Below are 20,171 nucleotides of genomic sequence, written 5' to 3' on the forward strand. Positions count from 1 at the left end.
GGCACGTGCACAGTGGGTATGCTGGTATGGGAAGGGCTTGACCAGGCGGCTTAACCTGTCTGGAGAAATAGTGAGCAAGGACAGGCGGGAAGACTGCCTCATTGTAGGGCAGCTGTGTGGGTGATAGGTTGCATTAGGAGACCTCCCTAACACGTACAGTGTTTGTAGGATATGAAGGGGGAGGGATACACGCCCAACTCAACATCTCAGAGGGAACGTGCTGGAACTATCAATAGTAAGCACTGGGTGGCTCAGTCAGTTAAGCTTCTGACCTTGGCTCAGGTCATGATCTCACGGTTCATGGGTTTGAGCCCCACGTCGGGCCCTGTGCTGACAGCTCAGAGCCTGGAGCCTGCTTTAGATTTTGTGTCTTCCTCTCTCTCTGCCCCTCTGCCACTCATGCTCTGTCTCTCTCTCTCTCTCTCTCTCAAAAATAAATAAACATTTAAAAAAAGCAAAAACCAATAACGAGAACCATTTGTTGAGTGCTTATTGTATGCCAGGCTCCTTACACCTAGCACATTATATGTAATACAATATATAGCATATTAACTATGTTAAGTGTATCTATAACATATGGTATGTTATACAGTACATAATATAATTATATATAGGCATATATATAGGCAAGGCATAAAGGCATATATATAAATGGCTTTCAAGCTTGAGCTACACTAGAATTCTCTGGAAGGAATGTTGCAACATAGATTTCCGGGCCCCATTTGAAGAGTCTCTGATTCCATATATCAGGGGTGGGTCTAACTGACAGGTAATATTAATGGAGCTGGTCTTGGAACCACACTTTGAAAACCACATTACATTATACATTATTTATTTGTCACAACTACCTTACAATGGAGGTTCTGTTATTATACCCATTTTACAGATCAAAAAACAAGCAAAACAATGTATATCATCTGAGTCTTCTCCCAGAGGTAAAATTACTGGGGTTTTGGGGTGGTTTTTTTATGTTTGTTTATTTGTTTGTTTGTTTGTTTGTTTTTGTGAGAGACAGATCACGAGCAGGGAAAGGGCAGAGAGGGAGACACAGAATCCGAAGCAGGTTCCAGGCTCTGAGTTGTCAGCACAGAGCCCGATGTAGGGCTTGAACCCATGAACTGCAAGATCCTGACCTGAGCCCAAGTCGGACACTCAACCAACTGAGCTACCCGGGCACCCCTAAAATTATTGTTGACAGCTAATAAGTGGCAAAGCCTAGGTTTGAATCCAGGCCTTCCAGATTCCAGATAAGTTCATGCTTAACCGAAACAGTTCTTCTGTTCAATTCATTGATAAATAGAAACCAAGATTCTGTCGTTTGGTAACAAACTTATAAACTGTTTATTCATGATATAAAATAAGAATAAAAATTGCGATGCCTGGAAGAGGCTGGAGCAGGAGTTAGCAGTATTCTGGGGGCAGAACAACAGCAATGCCTTGCGGGGGGGGGGGGGGGGGGGGGGGGGGGGCGGGGGGGGGGCGGTGGTGCCACACTGGAGGGGCTTTGGGCTATACTCTGCCCAGATTTTCTCAGTTCTTGCAGCCCTAGGATCTCATGTGTGGGCTCTCTGCTGGGGCAGTATTCTTCCCTTTCTTATGATGCAATTCACCAAACATGTGTTGAGTGTCTTGCTCAATGGAGCAAGTCAGGCTGAATAACGGCCAACCAAAGATATCAGATCCTAATCCCCAGAACCTGTGAACATGACCTTATATGGCAAAAGTGACTTTGCAGATGTGGTTAAATTAAGGATCTTGAAAATGAGACCACCCTGGATTATCAGGGTGGGGCCGTTGTAATCACAGGGCCCTTGCGAGAGAGAAGGCAATGTGTGACGACAAGCACAGAGAGAGATGTCTGAAGGTGCTGTGCTGCTGGCTTTGATGATGGAGGAAGGGCCAGAGCCAAGGAATGCAGCCCTAGAAGCTAAACAGCCCAGAAAACAGATTCTTCCTAAGGGTCTCCAGAAGAAATGCGAAGCTCTGCCATCACCTTGATTATAGACCCTGTATGACCCGTTTTGGACTTCTGACCTCCACCTGTAAGACAGTGAAACTGTCATTGTTTTAAGCCACTCAATTTATGGTAGTTTGTTACTGAAGCAATAGGAAATTGATTCAGACGTAATTGCCCCTGGTTTTTGCATAAGTTTCCGCACAAATCCACACACATTAACACTCACACTGCTGCTGGCCTTATGTATGCAGGGGAGCGAGTGCAAATTGATGTTTAAGTGGCTTCCAGCCTTGGGGAGCATCTATAGTCACCTAGACCCACACAGACCACTGCTGGTCTTATTTCCACAAGTGAGCAAATGTGATTCATTCCCTTGACTGTGCCCAGCATGGTGCTGGATATGGGTACAGAGAGATGGACCCAAACAGATCCTCGTGGGGTTTCTGGTCTAGGAGTGGGAGAGGGGGTTAGAAATCCAATACCCTCTCACATGGTGAGGGTTGTCTCTGAAGGAGGTTTACCTCTATAAAGTCAGCCCTCAGGTGGAAAGGGCATAGCATTCAAAATTATATTTAAAAGCCCTTAAAGTGCCTATAATGCACACTGAATCTTTTGCATACTTGGGTCTGAGACCTGGGCTGAAAGAGGTAATTAAAGCCATCTTGAGATATTGGGACATTAATGCTTCTCTCCCCTTAAGAAAAAGACTCTACCTTTAGAGACGAATTGAGGTGGAGCAGAGAATTCAGGAGTGCTCCTGGCAGCTGCAGGGATGATTCCAATCTGTTTTTCTATTAAGCGTTGTCATCCTAGTGCGTGTTAAAAGATTAGTTTGTGGGGCACCTGGGTGGCTCGGTTAAGCGTCTGCCTTCGGCACAGGTCATTTCATGGTTTGTGGGTTCGAGCCCCGCACCAGGCTCTGTACTGACAGCTCAGAGCCTGGAACCTGCTTCGGATTCTGTGTCTCCCTCTCTCTCTGCCCCTCCCTGCTCATTCTCTCTCTCTCTCTCAAAAAAAAAGATTAGTTTGCTTTTGTGAGGATAATATCAAATTCTGGAGATGCACCTGGAGGTCAGTGGCTGGAAGGTGAGTTCTGAAGTTGGTGTTAGTTAACTGTGCCTCTGATGCGAGCCCACAGGGCAAACTGGTGTCCGTGCAATTATAGAAAAGAGCTGGACTCACTAGCCTCTATGGTTAGGAGACCGTGGGGGTTGACAGAGCCCTTCCCAGAGGAAGTTACATTAAACTGACATCTGAAGGGCAGGTGGGCATTAACCAGCCAAGGCAGCTGAGAGGGAGAATGTCCTGGGCACACAAACCACCACAGCGAGTGATTAGAGATGACACCTCCACGGTAGGCCCCAGAGAGTGACACAACATGGCCAGACGCCTTGCTGCCTAGAGGAACGCTAGGACGCTCAGCCCTAACCTTGAAACTTCAGGATATCCTGGTCTTTCAAACCCCAGGCACTGTTCTACTTCCTAGGAAATGCTGGGGATTCCTTAAGATGGGATTTGTTGTTTATGCCTAAGGCACTTTCTGTTTTCTGGAATGGTGAGGTGAAGCTTTGGCGAAAGTGTTCCTAGAATCTGCTCTCATATTGGCTTGCTATGTGACCTTGGGCCAGTCGCCAGTCCAGACCTGTGGGCCTTGATTTGTCCATCTATAAAGTGGGGCTTGGGGCAGGCTGAGCCTTTCCTGCTCCCTCCCCCAGAGGGACTGTGATTCGAACCCCCAGACCATGGCACTGGCTCGGAGCGTGAGTCCCGACTCTGTCATTTACTGGGAACTTGGGCAAGTCATTTCACCTCTCTGAAGCTCCATTTCTTCATCTGTAAAACACAGGCCTTTGTTCCCATCCCCCTTGGACTGCATGAGGATTAAATGAGATCACGGACATAAAGCATGTGTTGCTGGGCTCGGCAACTGCTGTCATTTTTTGTAATGGTTGTGAAATGGAACGTGTTGACTCTGCTGATGGCTGCAAAACACACCACCCTCAGGGTTTACCATCCATGCAATCTCTGCAAACAGCATCAGAAGGTCCTCTGATGGGTGTTCAGGGAAACACCCAGAGCTGGGTGGCTTCATTTTGGCAGGAATGGAGGAAACTCCCTACTCTGGGTAGGCGGTAGCTTCACTGACTCTGCCTAACTTGCGAGTCCAAAGATGGTTCCCAGACTGAGCTGCAAGAGTGGGCCTGGGATGGAGTCTGGCTGGCCTGAATTTGCTTGGGGCGGGGGAGGGCGGGGAGAAAGGAAACATCCCTTGCCCTCGGCTGGTAACCAGAGCCAGGGCAGGCTAGCACAGGACAGACACTGCTCTCCCCCACGACTGGCCCTGCCATCACTGATTCCAGCTATCTAGCATCTACTCATATTGTGGCTAACACAGTCTGACCGCTCTTTAAACAAGGGATGGGAAATGGAGTCCCAGAGAGGGGCAGGGACTTGCCCTGCAAGTCAGAACCAGAATCTCTGACAGCATCAAGGCAGCCTCCTTGACTGTCAGAGTGAGGGAGTAGCTAGTTGTTGCCTGGCAACTGCAGCAGGCCCAGATGTTTTCCTTCTCCACATTTCCATGGGAATCAGGCCACCCAGTGACAGTTGGGCTCAGACCTCAGAGACAAAATGTTTCTGGCTTTCAGGGCAACAGGGAGGAGGGCTTCTCCTGTTGAAGTACAGACCCAGGCAAGAAACAGTCCCCCTCCAGGTACTGGGACTCCTCCCAGGCAGCCCAGACCTGTCTATCTTTCTGGCTTAGGGACAGACTCCCATCATTCCTTCTGTCTAGGCAGAGCTGAGCCGTGGGCTGCCTTCACAGACAGCAGCAAGTGCTGGAGGAGAAAATCGTGCCAGAGCAATGTGGAGAGAGAGCAGCGTGGAGTCCCACGTGAGCCCTGGCTCTGCCACTCGTTGGCTACGCAACCTTAGTCAAGTCACTTCACCTCTCTGAGTTGGTTCTCTCATCTGCAAAATAGGATTATTAATAACTACCTCTCAGGTCTGTATAAGGAGTGAATGAAATAAGAACGGTAAAGTACCAGGCATAGAAGTAGGTACTCAATATTGATATCTGTAGCAGTTAGCTTGCTCGATTATAAACAAGAGTCCACTCTAGACTGTCAGGCAGAAAAGGGCCAGAGAATCACTCTGGGAGGCTATACAGCAAGGGACCATTGCTTGAATGCTACTCCACTGAATGCTGCTTCAGTAGAGACAGCACAGATGTGGCAGCATGCACGAGGGATGCTGCGGGCACCCCGTGCGCTTCTCACTCTCCTTTGGGGATCTGGTACAGGAGGAAAGAAGGAGAACACCAATATCCAACACATATATGAGCACTAAACACCTGGTACCGCTTACAAGTCTTGGGGAGAGATACTATTATGATGCCAGTTTCCAGGTTTGGAAACTGAGGCACAGAGAGACTTCCCCTAACTTGCCTGAGATCACCCAGCTAGGAAGTAATGAAACCTGGAATGGCCATGCAGCCCAGCTCCAGAGCCTATGCTCCTGACTATTACCTCTGCCCTACTGTTCTGAACTGGAACTCAGAGTGAGGTATCCCGAGAAATAGTGTTATACGTGATGGGGAGCTTCTATCATAAATATGACTAGATGGATGGATGAATGGATTTAACTCATTAACTCAACTAGAATTAAGCACCTTTCTATGTTCTCTGTGATGAGCACTGAACAAGACTAACACGTCCTCTGCTTATAAGGAGCTTAGCACTAGTGAGGAAACAAGAAGTAGGCAAACGCCCAAATAAATAAAACAATCACAAATTATGATAAGAGAGATGATGGGGGTGCCTGGGTGGCTCAGTCAGTTAAGCATCTCTTTGTTTCAGCTCAGGTCATGATCTCACAGTTTGTGAGTTCGAGCCCCAGGTTGGGTTCCACGCTGACAGTGCAAAACCTGCTTGAGATTCTCTCTCCCTCTCGCTCTGCCGCTCCCTCGCCCCCCACTTGTGCTCTCTCTCTCTCTCTCTCAAAATAAATAAACTTTAAAGAAAGAGACGAAGGACACACAAAGCATGGTATGAGGAAGAATGACTGGGGCATTATTGGGGGTATGAGGACTCTCTCCCTGGCTCCTTCTGTTCCAGCCATGTTGGCCTTCATGCTGCTCTTTGAAACCACCAGGCACACTTAGAGCTTTTGCATTGGCCGTGGCTTCTGCTTAGAAAAGATTGTCCCTGGTTATCTACATGGCTAACTCCCTCACCTCCTTAACGCTTTACATAAATCCCATCTTCTCGGTGAGGTCCCTGACACCACTGTTTAACATTGGATCGCCTCTCCACCCCTACACCCATCTGCACTTACGCTAACGGTACTTAGCCCTTATACCTTCTAACAAAACTTAACTGTGTTTACAGTTTATCTGCTTCCCCTTGTAGAATATAAGCACTAAGAGAGCAGGGATCCTTCTTCCGTTCACTGAATGGTGTGTGGCACATAGTGTAGTGAGTGTAGGTGCTCAAAAATATTTGTTGAATGAATGTAAATAATACCCCCGAGGTCACGCAGCTGGGAAGCAGCATGGCTGTGATTTGAATCGAATTTTTTTGTTTGTTTTGGTTTTTGTTCCAAAGCTATAGAATCTTCTTTCTAGGGCTGTTATGAGGCTCAAGTGAGTTCACATGTGTCAGTCACTTAGCAGAGTGCCTGGTACAAAGGTCAATGTACCATGAACCTGAGCTATCATCATAATCACCATTATTATTATTATTATTGCTCCCCTCTCCTCCTGGGTCATTTTCCTTTTTATTTTTTTTTTTAATGTTTATTTATTTTTTAGGGAGAGAGCAGGGGAGGGGCAGAGAGAGAGAGGGGAGGGGCAGAGAGAGAGAGGGGAACAGAGGATCTGAAGTGGGCTCCATGCTGACAGCAGAGAGCCCCATACAGGGCTCCAACCATGAGATCATGACCTGAGCCCAGGTCCAACACCTAACTGACTGAGTCACTCAGGCACCCACTGGGCTCATTTTTCTAAATTCCATAATAGTTCAGTCAGTTTTTTGGGGTGGAACTTCAGACCTAATTTTGGCAGACACACTGACATGAGCCCCAGGAAAGAAAAACCCCCCACATCTCTTGCCAGCTCAGGTAGCAGGGAGCCAGGCCCCTGCAGGACCCAATCCTCTATGTGGCCCCACCCACTTTGTAACTGACCTGAAATTGTTCTCCCACAAGTGCAAACAACATAGGCTTCCTGTGTTTTAAGAAAGGGGAAGTCCAGTCAGCAATTTACCTTGAGTCATTTGTTTCCAGAAGGAAGCCTCCGCAGTTGGCAAAAGGTAGGAGGAGGAGGAGGACTGCCAGAAAAGAGAAAGGAGGCCTGACTTCTAGGAGTGCACCCACTTCTCAGCTGACTACGATGAGCAAGCCCCCTCTCTGTCCTTAATTTTCTCACATGGAAAATGGGACAATGATCTTCAATTCACCTCCTTCTCTGCATAGTACTAGCATGGATGTGGGAGCACATGTGAGTGTGTGTGTGTGTGTGTGCGCGCTTGTGAAGCGCTGGGAATATGAAAGCACTATGCCATTGGGAGGGCTTGCAGTGGCCTCTAAGTCCAGAATTAAAAATACACAGATCTGTGTTCAAATCCTGCCTCTATCACTTTCTAGCCGTGTGCCCCTGGGCAAGGAATGGAACCTCTCTGAATCTTGGTTTCTTTTCATATAAAATGGATCCTTGGTTTCCTCAGCTGTGAAACGACAGCTTAACTCCTAATCTGGCTTTCAGGGTTAAATGAACTATGCACATCAAGAGCCAGGAAGGACCTAGGCTCAGAGCAAGCTCTCAGGAGCAGTGGTTCTTGTTTTTAATCCTCGATGACCTCTCACTTCCTCCCCTCTGCCCTCTATGCTGTCTTGTTCAGCTCTGGCTGTGCTCAGGGCAAAGCCCCTTGTCAGATTGCTTCTAACAGACCCTCTCCCACACCTGTGAGGCCACACAGAATTGTTAAAATGGAGGATAATTTTATTTTTATTTTTACTGATTACACAAATAGTCCATGGCAAAAAAAAAAAAAAAAAAAAAATAAAGTTTTAAGCAAACAAGTAAAAAGAAGAAAATAGAGATTACATGTAACTTTACCCAGAGATAATCACTATCGATGGTTGGGCGAAATTTTCTTCCTGATTTCTTTTTAATACATGTATCACAGGATTTTAAATGCAAGTTTCCTGTCACTTTGCATTTAGAGCGGAGGCAACAAATGCCAAGGACCACCCAGACAGGGCATGCCAGAAGGATGGAGAAACTGGTTCTACCCGAATTAACCCATCACCTACCTCTTGTCACCATGGAGTGTGTTTGTGTTAGAGAGAGAGAGAGAGAAACTGAAACACAGACACAGAGATACAGAGACAGAGGAGAGGCTGGTTGTGGGGGGATTTCTTTTGGACAAGGCTGTTGATTATTGTCTGGTCCCCACTGCAACAATCCCTTCTACCCAGAGAGGAGGGATGAAGGTGTGCCTCCTCCTCACTTTAGGGTGGAGGGATTTAGAGGCCGTTTGGCAAGTTTGTGCCTCAGGGGTCCATGGGCCAGACAAAGGCAACGCTAAGGCAACAGCCCCTCTTCTATCACCTCCATCCCCCCAGCAGAGAGATGATCATGCTGAATTGTGAGTGTCTGCTGAGTTGTCTGCCTTCCCAACTTGACCTGTATCCCCTGCCCCTGCAGGAGGCATAGCACCTAGCTGATGCTTGATAAATGTTCTGGTGAACAGAGGAAAGACTGTTGGAGCCACACAGATCCAAGTTCAAATCCTGCCTCTGCCACTTTCCAGCTGTGCTCCCTTTGGGGAAGTCACATCATCTCTGTAACCTCATTTTCTCACTTGTAAAATGAAAATAACTGAGTGTCTGTTCTTAATAACACAGAGCTTTATTTTCCCCTGAGCCGTCATTTTATTCTGACACAGATCAGAGGTGCCCCCCGACAGGACCTTCGTACCTTCCCTCAGCCATGGGCCCACTGGTGGGGGTGCAGGGGTGCCGGCCAGCACAGTGGGCATGGGCTGTCAGTAGCCAGAGCCGGGGACCTGGGCCAAGCCTGTCCTAGCTCCTTCTTGCGGGAACAGAACCCCATCTGCTCCTCTAGGAAGGAGATCTGTTCACTCAGAGGGTCGATGCGGTCCAGCTGCTGGAAGGGGTGAGCCAGGAAGCTGCTGGGGTCAGGCCGCCTGTGCTCCAGGGCCCTCAAGGCCAGGCTGTACAGTGGGGTCAGCAACAGCTATAGCTTCTGACATCCACCCTTGACCGAAGCCGCCGCACCTCCTCCTCTACCGCACTGTCCATTCCTGTTGTGGGGTTCGGGGCTACCCTGGGGGTCCCTCTCTTGGGCAAACAGAGCACACCATCTGCTGATGGGCCATGCCCTTCCCGACACTGGCAGCAGTAACTACCCACGGTGTTGACACACCATGGGGGACAGGTGCCCCCTCCAGCACTGCATTCATCCACGTCTGTCTGGCAGGTGTCGCCCTGCCATCCTGCAGGGCGGTGACAGCAGCCTGGCTGGACACAGTTCCCCCGTTCTGCCACAGTGGCTGGCATATTGCTGCTCCACGGGCCCTGGGGAGACTGCTGGTCCTCTTCCAGCCAGGGCAGCAGGCATGGCGAAGCCTGGCGGAGGCTGGCCCAGGGCCACAGCAGTAGGCAGTCCTGTAGATGGTCCAGTAGGTGCTGCAGACTCAGAACTGTCACAGGTGGTGGGGCGCCTGGATGGCTCAGTCGGCTAAGCGTCCGACTTCAGCTCAGGTCACGATCTCGCGGTCCGTGAGTTCGAGCCCCGCGTCGGGCTCTGTGCTGACAGCCTGGAGCCCGTTTCAGATTCTGTGTCTCCCTCTCTCTGACCCTCCCCCGCTCATGCTCTGTCTCTCTCTGTCTCAAAAATAAATAAACATTAAAAAAAAAAATTTAAAAAAAAAAGAACTGTCACAGGTGGTGAGGAAGGGTTGGTACATTCGCTACACAAAAGTCTCGACTCGGGGCCCTTGGGAGCCCCGATGGCACACACCCTGTGGCCAGGCCGGTAGACATGCTCAGTGCCACCCACTGCCAGCACCGAGAACCACAGCGGAAGTAGCTCCCTGGAGTCACACAGGCCCCATGTTTGCAGGTGGGATGGCCTTCTCAGGGCGGCCGCTCCAGCCGAGAGCACACTGAAAACCAGAGTGTTTATTGAAATGAGATCAAGCATTGGCACATAGTAGGTCTCCCAACAATGATGAACGTATAAAGACACAGCAGTCTTGGAAATTGCACACTGGCAGGCCCTCCTGAGAATTTCCCGTCTGAGCTGATGCAGTGCTGGAACTTCCGGATCTTGGTTTCCTTCCCTGCTCCTTCCTCAGTCACCACCACCATCATCATCATTAGCAGCAGCAACAGCTGCCGGTTGTATGGCAATTTCCAGAAATTCTATGACTTGGTCTCATGTAAATCCACCAATAATCCTGTGAGGTCTGTATATAATTCCTATTCCACAGAAGGCATCTAGGCCTAGAGAAGGTGTATGACTGGCTCAGGGACACAGGGATTTGAGGCTTGAGGGCACTGCTTTTGACCTTCCTTAAATGAACTGATTTACTATGTATTCAGTACCCACTGTGTGCCAGGCACGTCAATTAGCAGCATGGCTCCTGTCCCCTCACAGATGAGTCGAGAGGACAGGCATGCAAGGCAAAACGGTACTTATAACTCTGCATGGCAGGTGCTGCCCATGAAAACCCCAGACAAGAGGACAATTTCTTTTTTTGGGGGGGGGGGGGAAACAGTTGGAGAGCAGATCCAGTCCCCTTTTTTTTTTTTTTTTTTTTTTAAATCTTTGTGGCTTTGGGCAAGTCCCTTCACTTCTCTGGGCCTTGATTTCTTCATCTGTAAAATGGGGACTATGAGGAATGCCTCATATAGGAGAGTATGACTCTCTCACTACAATCACTGCAGAGATAACAGACATAATGCATATGTGTGGCACAGGGGCACAAGCAAGAACTCGGTGAATTGTAGCTGGTTCTTCACTATTGCAACCTAGATGTGAGCCAGGGGCCGCCTGACCCCTTGAGATCCTCACAAGATGAGCCCAAGCACCTACTGCAAAACCCTCTTCAAGATTACTGCAAATTCCTGGGACACTTGATCTCTCCTGACCCAGCGCCTGCTTCAGCCTGTACTGTCTTTGGTCAACATTATACCAAAATAGATGTAAAACTTGGCCCCCTCCACTATTTCCACAACACCCCAATCTAGGCAGCCTCAGTGAGTATGGGAGGCTTTTTTTGAAGGTTTCCAGGGATGGGAGACCGAGAAGGCCATCACATCATAGTTACAAAAAACCTCAGGGTGAACTAAAAATAACTTGGTTCCCTAGATGGCCTCAGCCTTCTCTTCTGCTTCCTTTTCCATTGTCCCCAGCCCTTCAGCCTTGGGACAGCTGCCATAGTTTGGCTATTGTCTCCAATTCCCTCTTCCTAAGGAGCTCTCCAATTTCCATTCCAGGCATTATCCCACCGTGGGAAGCCTTAGAGGTTGGAAGGGTTGGCTCTCCCTCCTATCTCTCCCTCACCCAGCCACCCACGACACCCCCATGAGTAAAGCACCACAGGGTGCCTTCCCCGCCTTCTCATAGCCCCCACAGGAAGGGAAAAAATGTTTGCAATCATTCCTGGTAGTTGATGCTGGTGGGTGGGTGACCCTGGCTAGCTGCTGGCTGCAGACCTGCCTCCCCCATTTTCAAGACCCAGTCCTCCAGTTTCTGGTAGATTCTCTTGAGTGCTCGGTAGCTTAAAACATCCAGTGTCATTTTAGGAAAAAATTCAAATCCTAGTCCACTTTCTTGTTGCCTCCACAGCAGCTGTGTCTCAGAGCTTCAAGAACAAACTTTCACCTTCAACAGTTTTTCAGTGTTTTCCCAACCAAAGCCATCCTCTTCTCTAGGACAGGAAGTCACATGCTGAGGATCTGTGAGCTGCAACTGGCCCGCAGGGATGTTCTTAAGAAATCAAATCAACACTTAAAAATTCAAAGATTACACATGAAAATCTGGATTTGTGGCATTTCATGTAAACTCGTAATATCTGTCATCGTAGGACCCACATTCCTCCCAAGGAGCATGTTGGCCTGAATGGAGAGCAGAGTCTCTGCCCTTTAGACAGGTTTTTCTTGTGCTGTCACCCACTGGCCTTATTTCTCCTGCTTGATCCCTGTAGGCTTGCAACTTTGTGACCTTTGCTAAAGGGCATTTCGGCACCGGTTTCCACCCTCCACTGCGTTATTACAATCAAATTGGGTCTATAAATGTGCTAGGTTCGCAAAGGGTACCCTAGGCAGAAGACATGGCAACAGTAGTCACTTAAGTATGCAATCGGTGACTGTTCCTGGAAGGGCAAGGGGTCCGGAGGAACTGGGTCTCTGGGCTAGGGGGCTGTAAAGGGTTAAACTGGGGCTTGGTTCTGTAGGGCCTTAATGCTCTCTTACAGGACACTGGGAGCCAGTGTGGGGTTTAGAGCAGGGACACAGCGTGGGGTGTGCATATGAGAAAAGGGGCTGGGCAGCTCGTGAACGGGATGGACTGAAACCCTCCCATCCCTCTGAATGTCCCCCCAGAAAGCCCAGCGAGAGGCTGAGGCCGTGATCCAGGAGGGCCCGGGACGCTGCGGCCAGGAGCGGCGGTGGGAATGGCTAGGACGGTGGCAAGGGAGGGACTCTGGAGACAGCCTTGCGCGGGAACGGGTACGCCTGACCTTGACGGAAAACACTGCAGGCGCCGCGGCCGAAACGCGTTCGTCTATCCCCCCCTCCCCTCCCCTGCGCCGCAGCGGACTGCGGCGGAATCCCGGCCCCTCGCCTCCGCGCCCTCCCGCGCCGCTGCGGCACGCGAGGGGCGGGGGCGGCGGGGTGGCAGGGATGCCCGTCTTCCCTGAAGGCCGGAGAAGGGGGTGGGGGAAGGAGGCCGGTCACGTGGCGCCGCCACCAGGCGCAGCCCGATTGGCGGTTCCGCAGCCCTGCCTGCCCGGCTGCTCGGATTTCCAGGCACGGAGCAGCCCCTCCTGCGTGTCCGGGCTCGCAGGGGATGCTCTGGCCCAGCGCCGAGCAGGGTAGGGCGGGGCCCGGGCTCTCTGTCCTGTTAACCGCTGCCAGGTCCCTGGCTTCTCGCCGAGATCCTCACTGCAGCTTGGGAGGTCTGATTTTTGTCTCAGTGAACACATCCCTTCTCTGCGTCTCTCCTGCCTTCCCCCATCTGTCCCTTTTCCTACCGTGCTACCTGGAGGCCAGCTTTGCGAGGACTGGCTGAAGCAGGTTTGTGTTACTTGCCACAATGTTGCAGCTTTGGGCGAATCAGTTAACCTGGCTGGAAGTGGGGAAGATTCAAATAGAAATCCCACAGACACTCTTCCTCTCTCTTTGCTCCTCCCCTGCTCACGCTTTGACTCTCTCTCTCTCTCTCTAAAATAATAAATAAACATTAAAAAAAAATTTTTTTTAAAGGGGGTGCCTGGGTTGCTCAGTTGGTTGAGCCTCCGATTTTGGCTCAGGTCATGGTCTCGGTGGTTCGTGAGTTCCATCCCGGCGTCAAGCTCTGTGCTGACAGCCCAGAGCCTGGAGCCTGCTTCGGATTTTGTGTCTTCCTCTCTCTCTGCTCCTCCCCTGCTCACGCTTTGTCTCTCTCTCAAAAATGATAAGTAAACATTAAACAAAAAATTTAGAAATCCCACAGACACCTCAAGTCCCACACATCCAAACCGACAGCAGTCTCTCCCGAACTGCTCCTTCTTTGTTTCGCCATCTGTTTTAAGCAAAAACCGGATAGCCACATCCATCTTGCTATATCCCCCATCAAATTTATGACCGAAACCTATTAAATTTACCTCCAAAATATTTCTTAAACCTCAGAACCGGGTATTTTCCCTTAGGATTTATCCCAGTTTATACTGTATGTTTATTTGTGTGATTGTTGTTGAACAGTAAGCTCCATGAGAACAAGGACCTTGTCGTTTTGCTCATCACTGTATCACCAACACAGTACCGGCACGTACTAGGTGCTTCATAAATTTTTATTAAATGAATAGATGCACAGCAAGTCCCGTGCTAGGTACTAGCCGTGGAAGGGACAACAGAATTTAAGGTGAGACACACAGTTCTATCCTCAAGAAGTCATCTGTGTAACAAACGTGCCCTGGGGCCTTCTCTATGTTAGGCCAGTGCACAAGACGAGTAAGACACCATTTCTACCTTTCATCTAGGGGGACCACACATGACCAACCTAAACAACAATAAGACTCTGGTATTGGAGGGGTCAGGTGTGGTGGTATATAATGACCTCTAGAGTCAGAAGAGTCCAGGGTTTGGAATCTAATGATCTGGCTTCCCAGGCCAGCTTTGTCTCCTGGCTATGTGACCACAAATCTCCTCTCTCTCAAAGGCTCCATCCTTTCATCTTAAAAATGGGGGATAATAATACTATCTAAGAGACATGAACAAGACAAACGAACACGTTAAGTGCCAGGTTTTACAACAATGTCAGGTATGGGTGGGCGACTATACCTCCTACTTTGCCTGAAAGAGACCAGTTGACACCTGTTGAACCAGGGCAGTTAATTAATAACAGCGTTCCTGGGGGCACGTGGGTGGCTCAGTTGGTTGAGCTTCTGACTTTGGCTCAGGTCATGATCTCATGGTTCTTGAGTTGGAGCCCCACGTCAGGCTCTGTGCTAAAATCTCAGAGCCCGGAGGCTGCTTCAGATTCTGTCTTCCTCTCTGCCCCTCCCCCACTCACGCTCTGTCTCTCTCAAAAATAATTAAACATTAAAAAAAGTAATAATAATAGCATTCCTGAGGCTCCTGGGAGGCTCAGTTGGTTAAGTATCTGACTTTGGCTCAGGTCATGATCTCGTGGTTTGTGAGTTCAAGCCCCACATTGGGCTGTCTGCTGTCAGCACAGAGTCTGATTCGGATCCTCCGTTCCCCTCTCTCTCTGACCCTCCCTGCCCCTGAGTGCACGCACTCTCTCTCTCAAAAATGAATAAACATTAAATAAGAAAAAATAATAGTGTCCCCGTTCGTTCTCAAAAGTGTCCTGGGCTTGGACAGTAAATTATATGGTCATCCTAGTAATAGGTGTGATACTAGGGGACACAAAGGTGGGAGGGTGGTGGGGCTGACTGTAGAAAGGGGGGCTGTGACCATGGAAATGAGCCTGGAAGTATGCATGCCATTACACCAAGTGAAGAGAGACGGGAAGGGCGTAAGAGGCAGAGGGACCAGCATCTGCAAAGGAAGCAAAACTTGGTAATTCTGGGCATGCCTAGATAGCATCCAGAAGGCCAAATGGTGCTCGTTTTGGCAGCATATATACTAAAATTGGAACGGCACAGAGAAGATTAGATGGCCCCTTGCACAAGGATGTCACACAAATTCGTGAAGCCTCCCATATTTTTAAGGGGCGCTTGGCCGGCTCAGTCGGTAGAGCCCGTGGCTGTTGCTCTCCAGGTTGTGAGTTCCAGCCCCATGTTGGGTGTAGAGATTACTTAGGGAAAAAAGGCCAAATAGCTCAATTCTAAGAGGCATGGAAGGAGATGAGGCTGACAGTGGGAACTGTAGAAGGGATTGGCATGAGTTGGTGGCTTTACAAAAGAGTCCAACTGAGGAGCTGGGGCCAAAGTCCAGGCAAGAGAAATAATGAGGCCTGAAGCCAAGAGAGGTTCTAGAAACACTTTAGAGGTTAACTGGACTTGGGGGGTTGGAGGACAGGTCAGGGGCAGGAGAACGTCTAGGGGAATGGAGAGGCCACTCATTGAAGCAGGTGGGGAGGAAGGGCCAGGAAACCCAGGAGACAGGAGGTGACCCAGATTGGACTGCCTAAAGTAGGGGTCATAAGAACTAGGGGTCACTTCTGAGGCGAGGGGAAGGAGCTGGGGCCCAGTTGGTATTCAGGTGACATCTGAATAAAAATTACCTTTCAGAGCAACCTTGAAAGGCAAGAGAAAGCTCAAAAATAGAGGCTCAAGAAAAGAAAGAGCTGATTTTGCAGACCAACCTCATTGTACATATCGCTCTCCTTGATCAAAATGTTCCCACAATGCCCCGCTGCATAACAGAATAAAAGCTGAGGTCCTCAGCCTGGTCTTCAAAGCTTCTAGTGACCTGGCCCCAACCTATCTCTGGTGAACGTTTCATATTTCACCTGGTCACTTTTGGCCCCTCCCTTCTTCTGAAAACAAGAATTGCTCTTCCCCTGGCCTAACATATGGTCCAGGTGGAAACCATCAGTCATGGCATCCTGTTCCCTATGATCAAGGGTGTGAGTGAGCATGTGACCAAGCCTGGTCAGTCAGAATCCTCCTGCAGGATTTTGGGGATTTGGAACAAAGGGAAGAGAATTTCTCATCTCTCTGGTGAGGGAGCTAGAAGGCATGAGCTGGGGATTGCTGTTGGGCACAGTTCCAGCCTAGAGAGGAAAGTGGTCTGAAAAGCCACAGTAGGGAGATGAGAGGGTTATTGTTTAATAGGTACAGGGTTTCAGTTTGAGAGATAAAAAAGTTCTGGAGATGCATGGTAACAAAAGTTGCACAAACAACGTGAATATACTTCATGTCACTAACTGCACACAGAAAACTGGTAAAAATGCAGGGCAGCTCGGTGGCTTAGTCCATGAAGTGTCCGACTTTGGCTCAGGTCATGATCTCACGGTTTGAGAGTCCGAGCCCCGCATCGGGCTCTCTGCTGTCATCTTGAAGCCCCCTTCAGATCCTCTGTCTCCCTCTCTCTCTCTTCCCCTCCACCATGCTTGCTCGCTCTCTCTCTCTCAAAAATGAACACTAAAAAAATTGGTAAAAATGATAGATTTTATGTAAGGTATACTTTACCACAGTTAAAAGGAGGAGGAAGAGGAAGAGAAGGAGGGGGAGGAGCTTCCAGGCAGAGAAGCAAAGATGAATGATGGGAGGAGTGCAGGTGGTTCCCTGGCTGCAGTTGGTCCTTGGGCCCCTTTGCTGCAGTGCTTGTCTCAAAGGATGGCCTGAGTCAACCTCCTCTTTTAGGATCAGCTAGTTCATGTTGGGTTTCTCTTCCTTGCATCCAATGGAGTCATAACACAGAGGCTTTCCATTCTCTCTTCTCTCTCGCATCCTTTCAGACATTCTCCACTCTTGTCACACGCTGCTGTCCACACTCGTCAGACTGATCCTGTGTTTGTACTCCTATGCCTTTCCTCCAGACTCCCTCTGCCCTTTCCCCTACTGACAAGTGTCAACTCCCTACTCGTCATTTGAGACCCAGCTCAAAGGGCTCTTCCTCGGAAAGCCATCCCTGACTACCCCGAGCAAGGCTTGCCATTGCCCTCCTCTGGCCTGTCCATGTCTTTGTCACCTAGTATCCCAATGACCTGCTTTCCTGTCTGCAACCCTCATTAGGCTCTGTTTTTCATCTCCATGATCCTAGTGCCTGACAAACAGCCTAGCACAAGGAATCATAAATGTTTACTGAATGAGTGAAAAATGAGTAAGAATCCTTCTTTCTCTCGTGCCATCCCCCTGAGTCACTACTCAGTCTCCACCAAGTGGAGACACAGGAAAAAAAAAAAAAAAAAAAAGTAGGAGGAATTGCTTTAGTCCCTCAATTCAAGGGTGATGGATCCAGGAGGGAAGAAAACCCAGTAGGAAAGGAATGGGGCCATTGCAAAGTTCAGTGGCATTTATGAGAGGTCAGCTTTCTGCCAAAGCACTGATGGTGGCAGCTTTGAGCTGAGGCAGAGTTTGTTTGGACGCCAGTGCCAAGACAAGCAAACATTCAGTGTTGAGCTTTTCAGCAAGCTTGGATTCTGACAGCTGTGTGGGGAGAAACAACTAAAAGCCGTCTGGGTCTGCCTGGAATCAGGAGTCCCTGTCTCCTTCAGACACAATCTGACCCAAGGAACAAGGCGGCCTCTTCTCTACCCTTCATCCCCACCACAGGCACACACCTCCTTGAAGGGACCCTGCCACTGATCAGGACATTTGGCACTGAGGACAGAGTAAAAAACAACTCTAGGGAGCTGTGGCTTTGATAATATGGCTTACTAAATAGTCCATGGCTTCCCCCCTACAATTCCCAGCCTGCCTTGCCGTTAGATTTGGCTTGTGTGACAAGGTCCGGTTAAGAGTCTGTATGGAAGTAATGCGTGTCATTTCCAGGCTGAAGTCTTTCATTGCCAGTACATTACCTTCTATGTAGCAACCTTTCCCTTATTGAGGCAATCCTGAAAGCCTTGTATTGAGGTTGTAGCAGTGGCCTGGGTCTCTGAGTTACCCAGTGGAGTAGAGGATCCGTATGCTGGAGAGCACCTTGAGCCACATCAGGCTTTGCATGAGTGACAAAAATAAACCTTTGTTGGGTTAAGCCATTGAGCCATTCGGGTTCTTTGTTACCATAGCAGAGCCTAGCCTATTCTGACGAATATATAGAAATTAATTGTTGTTTTAGCCATCCAGGAGCAAACCTCCTTACTTGAGGAGAAACATGCCCCCTCCTTATGGTATTGGTCACTTCTCTCTTCTTTCCTGACTTCTCAGCAGCAGTTGTCACAATCGACAATCGAAACATTTCATCTTGGTGTCTGTGACATCACACCTGTCTGGTTTTTCTCCTCTCACAGTCCCTGCTTCTCAGTTTCCTTTGCTGGCTCCTCTTCCACTGTTTTACCTCAAAACTTTGAAGTTTCTTAGGGCTTATTCCTGCGGACCTTTCTCATGGTTGTAAAGGCCACCCATGAGAAAGACAGCTGGTACCTTCCAGAATTCATTCTACCATTCTCTATCAATCACAGAGCCTCTATTTTTAGCCGGGCACATTGCGCCTAGTTAAAAGGCGACATTTCTCATCGTAGCTCATTATTTTGGCCAATGAGATGCCAGCAAAAATGCGTGGGACTTCCAGCGCAGTCTCTTAAAAAGAAAAGGGTGCACTTTTCCCCCTCTCTCCTGCATGCTTCCAAAGGTGGAGCGCAATGAGGTAAACTTAAGATTGGAAACCAAGCGCTGAGCGTAGCAGAGCAGCTCAAAACTGCCTACCTTTGGACTTCTTTTTTGTGAAGAAAGAAATCAATTTCTATCGTAAGTTATTATTTTTTTTCTTTTGTCATTTGCAACTGAACCTCATCCTAACTGATTGTTCCTGTCCTGTAGTTGCATGCTCACATCCCACCAGGAAGCCTGCGTACAGCAGAGGACAGACACCTCCGGGGGAAAGAAACGCTGGGCCTCCTTCCGCAATTGTAAGTAACCAAGCTACCGGGAGGATAGGATGGGAGGCGGGCCTAGGAATACAGTTTATTAGCTCACAGAGAGCACTGAATGCTAGATTAAGGAATTCGGACTTTATTCTGCAAATCCCTTGCGGACAGGACACCCTGTCTATCTTATCTAGTAATGCTTCCACTTTGTAGATGCTTAATGAATGACTATATTCTTTATTAATTAATGCTGTTAACTTAAACGACAGAAGAATTGTTGCGAGGTGGACCAGTTGGGAATCACCACCTGATCCACCCCTGTCCGGGTTTTACAGGTGAAGTAACCTAAGTATCTTTTGCTGGAAGTGGCAATCAGCCTATCCGCGAGGAAAGGCAAACCGAAAACTCCCATCTCGAGGATGAAGGCGGTAGGGGGTATAGAATTGGGGAACGGGGCCAAGAAAAGCAGTTGGATGTGTGGCTCCTCAAGATGGCTGCCCCGAACCCCATGACCGGGAGGAAGCGGAGCTCCGCCCCAGCGCGCCGGGCCCCACCCCACTCGGCCCCGCCCAGCGCCACCCCCCTCCGGGGGGGGGCGGTGCGGGTTGTGAGGTGTCTCAGCGAAGCGCCTGCGCAGTGGGCAGCGGCGCGCGGGGCGGAGGCTTTATAATCACTTCGACGCGGCCGCTCGGCTTCTACCTCGGGGAGGGCGGCCAATGCGGCGGCGGTCGCCGCGCCGGTTGAGGGGGCGCTGAGGCGGGAGCAGTGGTGGCGCTGGGCGCCCCTCGCTCCTGGGCCTCTGGGGGCCATGGGCTCCGAGAAGGACTCCGAGTCGCCGCGCTCTACATCTCTACACGCGGCCGCGCCCGACCCCAAGTGCCGCAGCGGCGGCCGGCGCCGGCGCCTCACCTTCCACAGTGTCTTCTCCGCCTCGGCCCGCGGCCGCCGCGCCCGGGCCAAGCCGCAGGCCGAGCCGCCGCC

The 20,171-nt window shown here is 49.7% G+C and overlaps 1 protein-coding gene, 1 non-coding gene and 1 pseudogene across 2 annotated transcripts in view; 2 read left to right on the forward strand and 1 right to left on the reverse strand.

The window, feature by feature from the left end:
* Positions 1 to 8,584: 8,584 nt before the first annotated feature.
* LOC125913698 (epidermal growth factor-like protein 7) lies at positions 8,585 to 20,000 on the reverse strand (annotated as a pseudogene).
* On the forward strand, positions 15,314 to 15,420 carry LOC125913781 (U6 spliceosomal RNA). Its single transcript, XR_007455080.1, has one exon. It is a non-coding gene; the product is annotated as a U6 spliceosomal RNA (small nuclear RNA).
* The window catches only part of RNF19B (ring finger protein 19B), a 21,891-nt gene continuing 20,342 nt past the window's right edge, over positions 18,623 to 20,171 (forward strand). The window contains exons 1-3 of the mRNA XM_049618889.1: positions 18,623 to 19,071; positions 19,144 to 19,232; positions 19,526 to 20,166. Coding sequence (XP_049474846.1) covers positions 19,999 to 20,166 — 168 coding nt within the window. The 5' untranslated portion in view covers positions 18,623 to 19,071; positions 19,144 to 19,232; positions 19,526 to 19,998. The remainder of the gene's footprint in view (positions 19,072 to 19,143; positions 19,233 to 19,525; positions 20,167 to 20,171) is intronic.

Source organism: Panthera uncia (genome assembly GCF_023721935.1).
Source record: "Panthera uncia isolate 11264 chromosome C1 unlocalized genomic scaffold, Puncia_PCG_1.0 HiC_scaffold_4, whole genome shotgun sequence".
Classification (NCBI taxonomy): domain Eukaryota; kingdom Metazoa; phylum Chordata; class Mammalia; order Carnivora; family Felidae; genus Panthera; species Panthera uncia.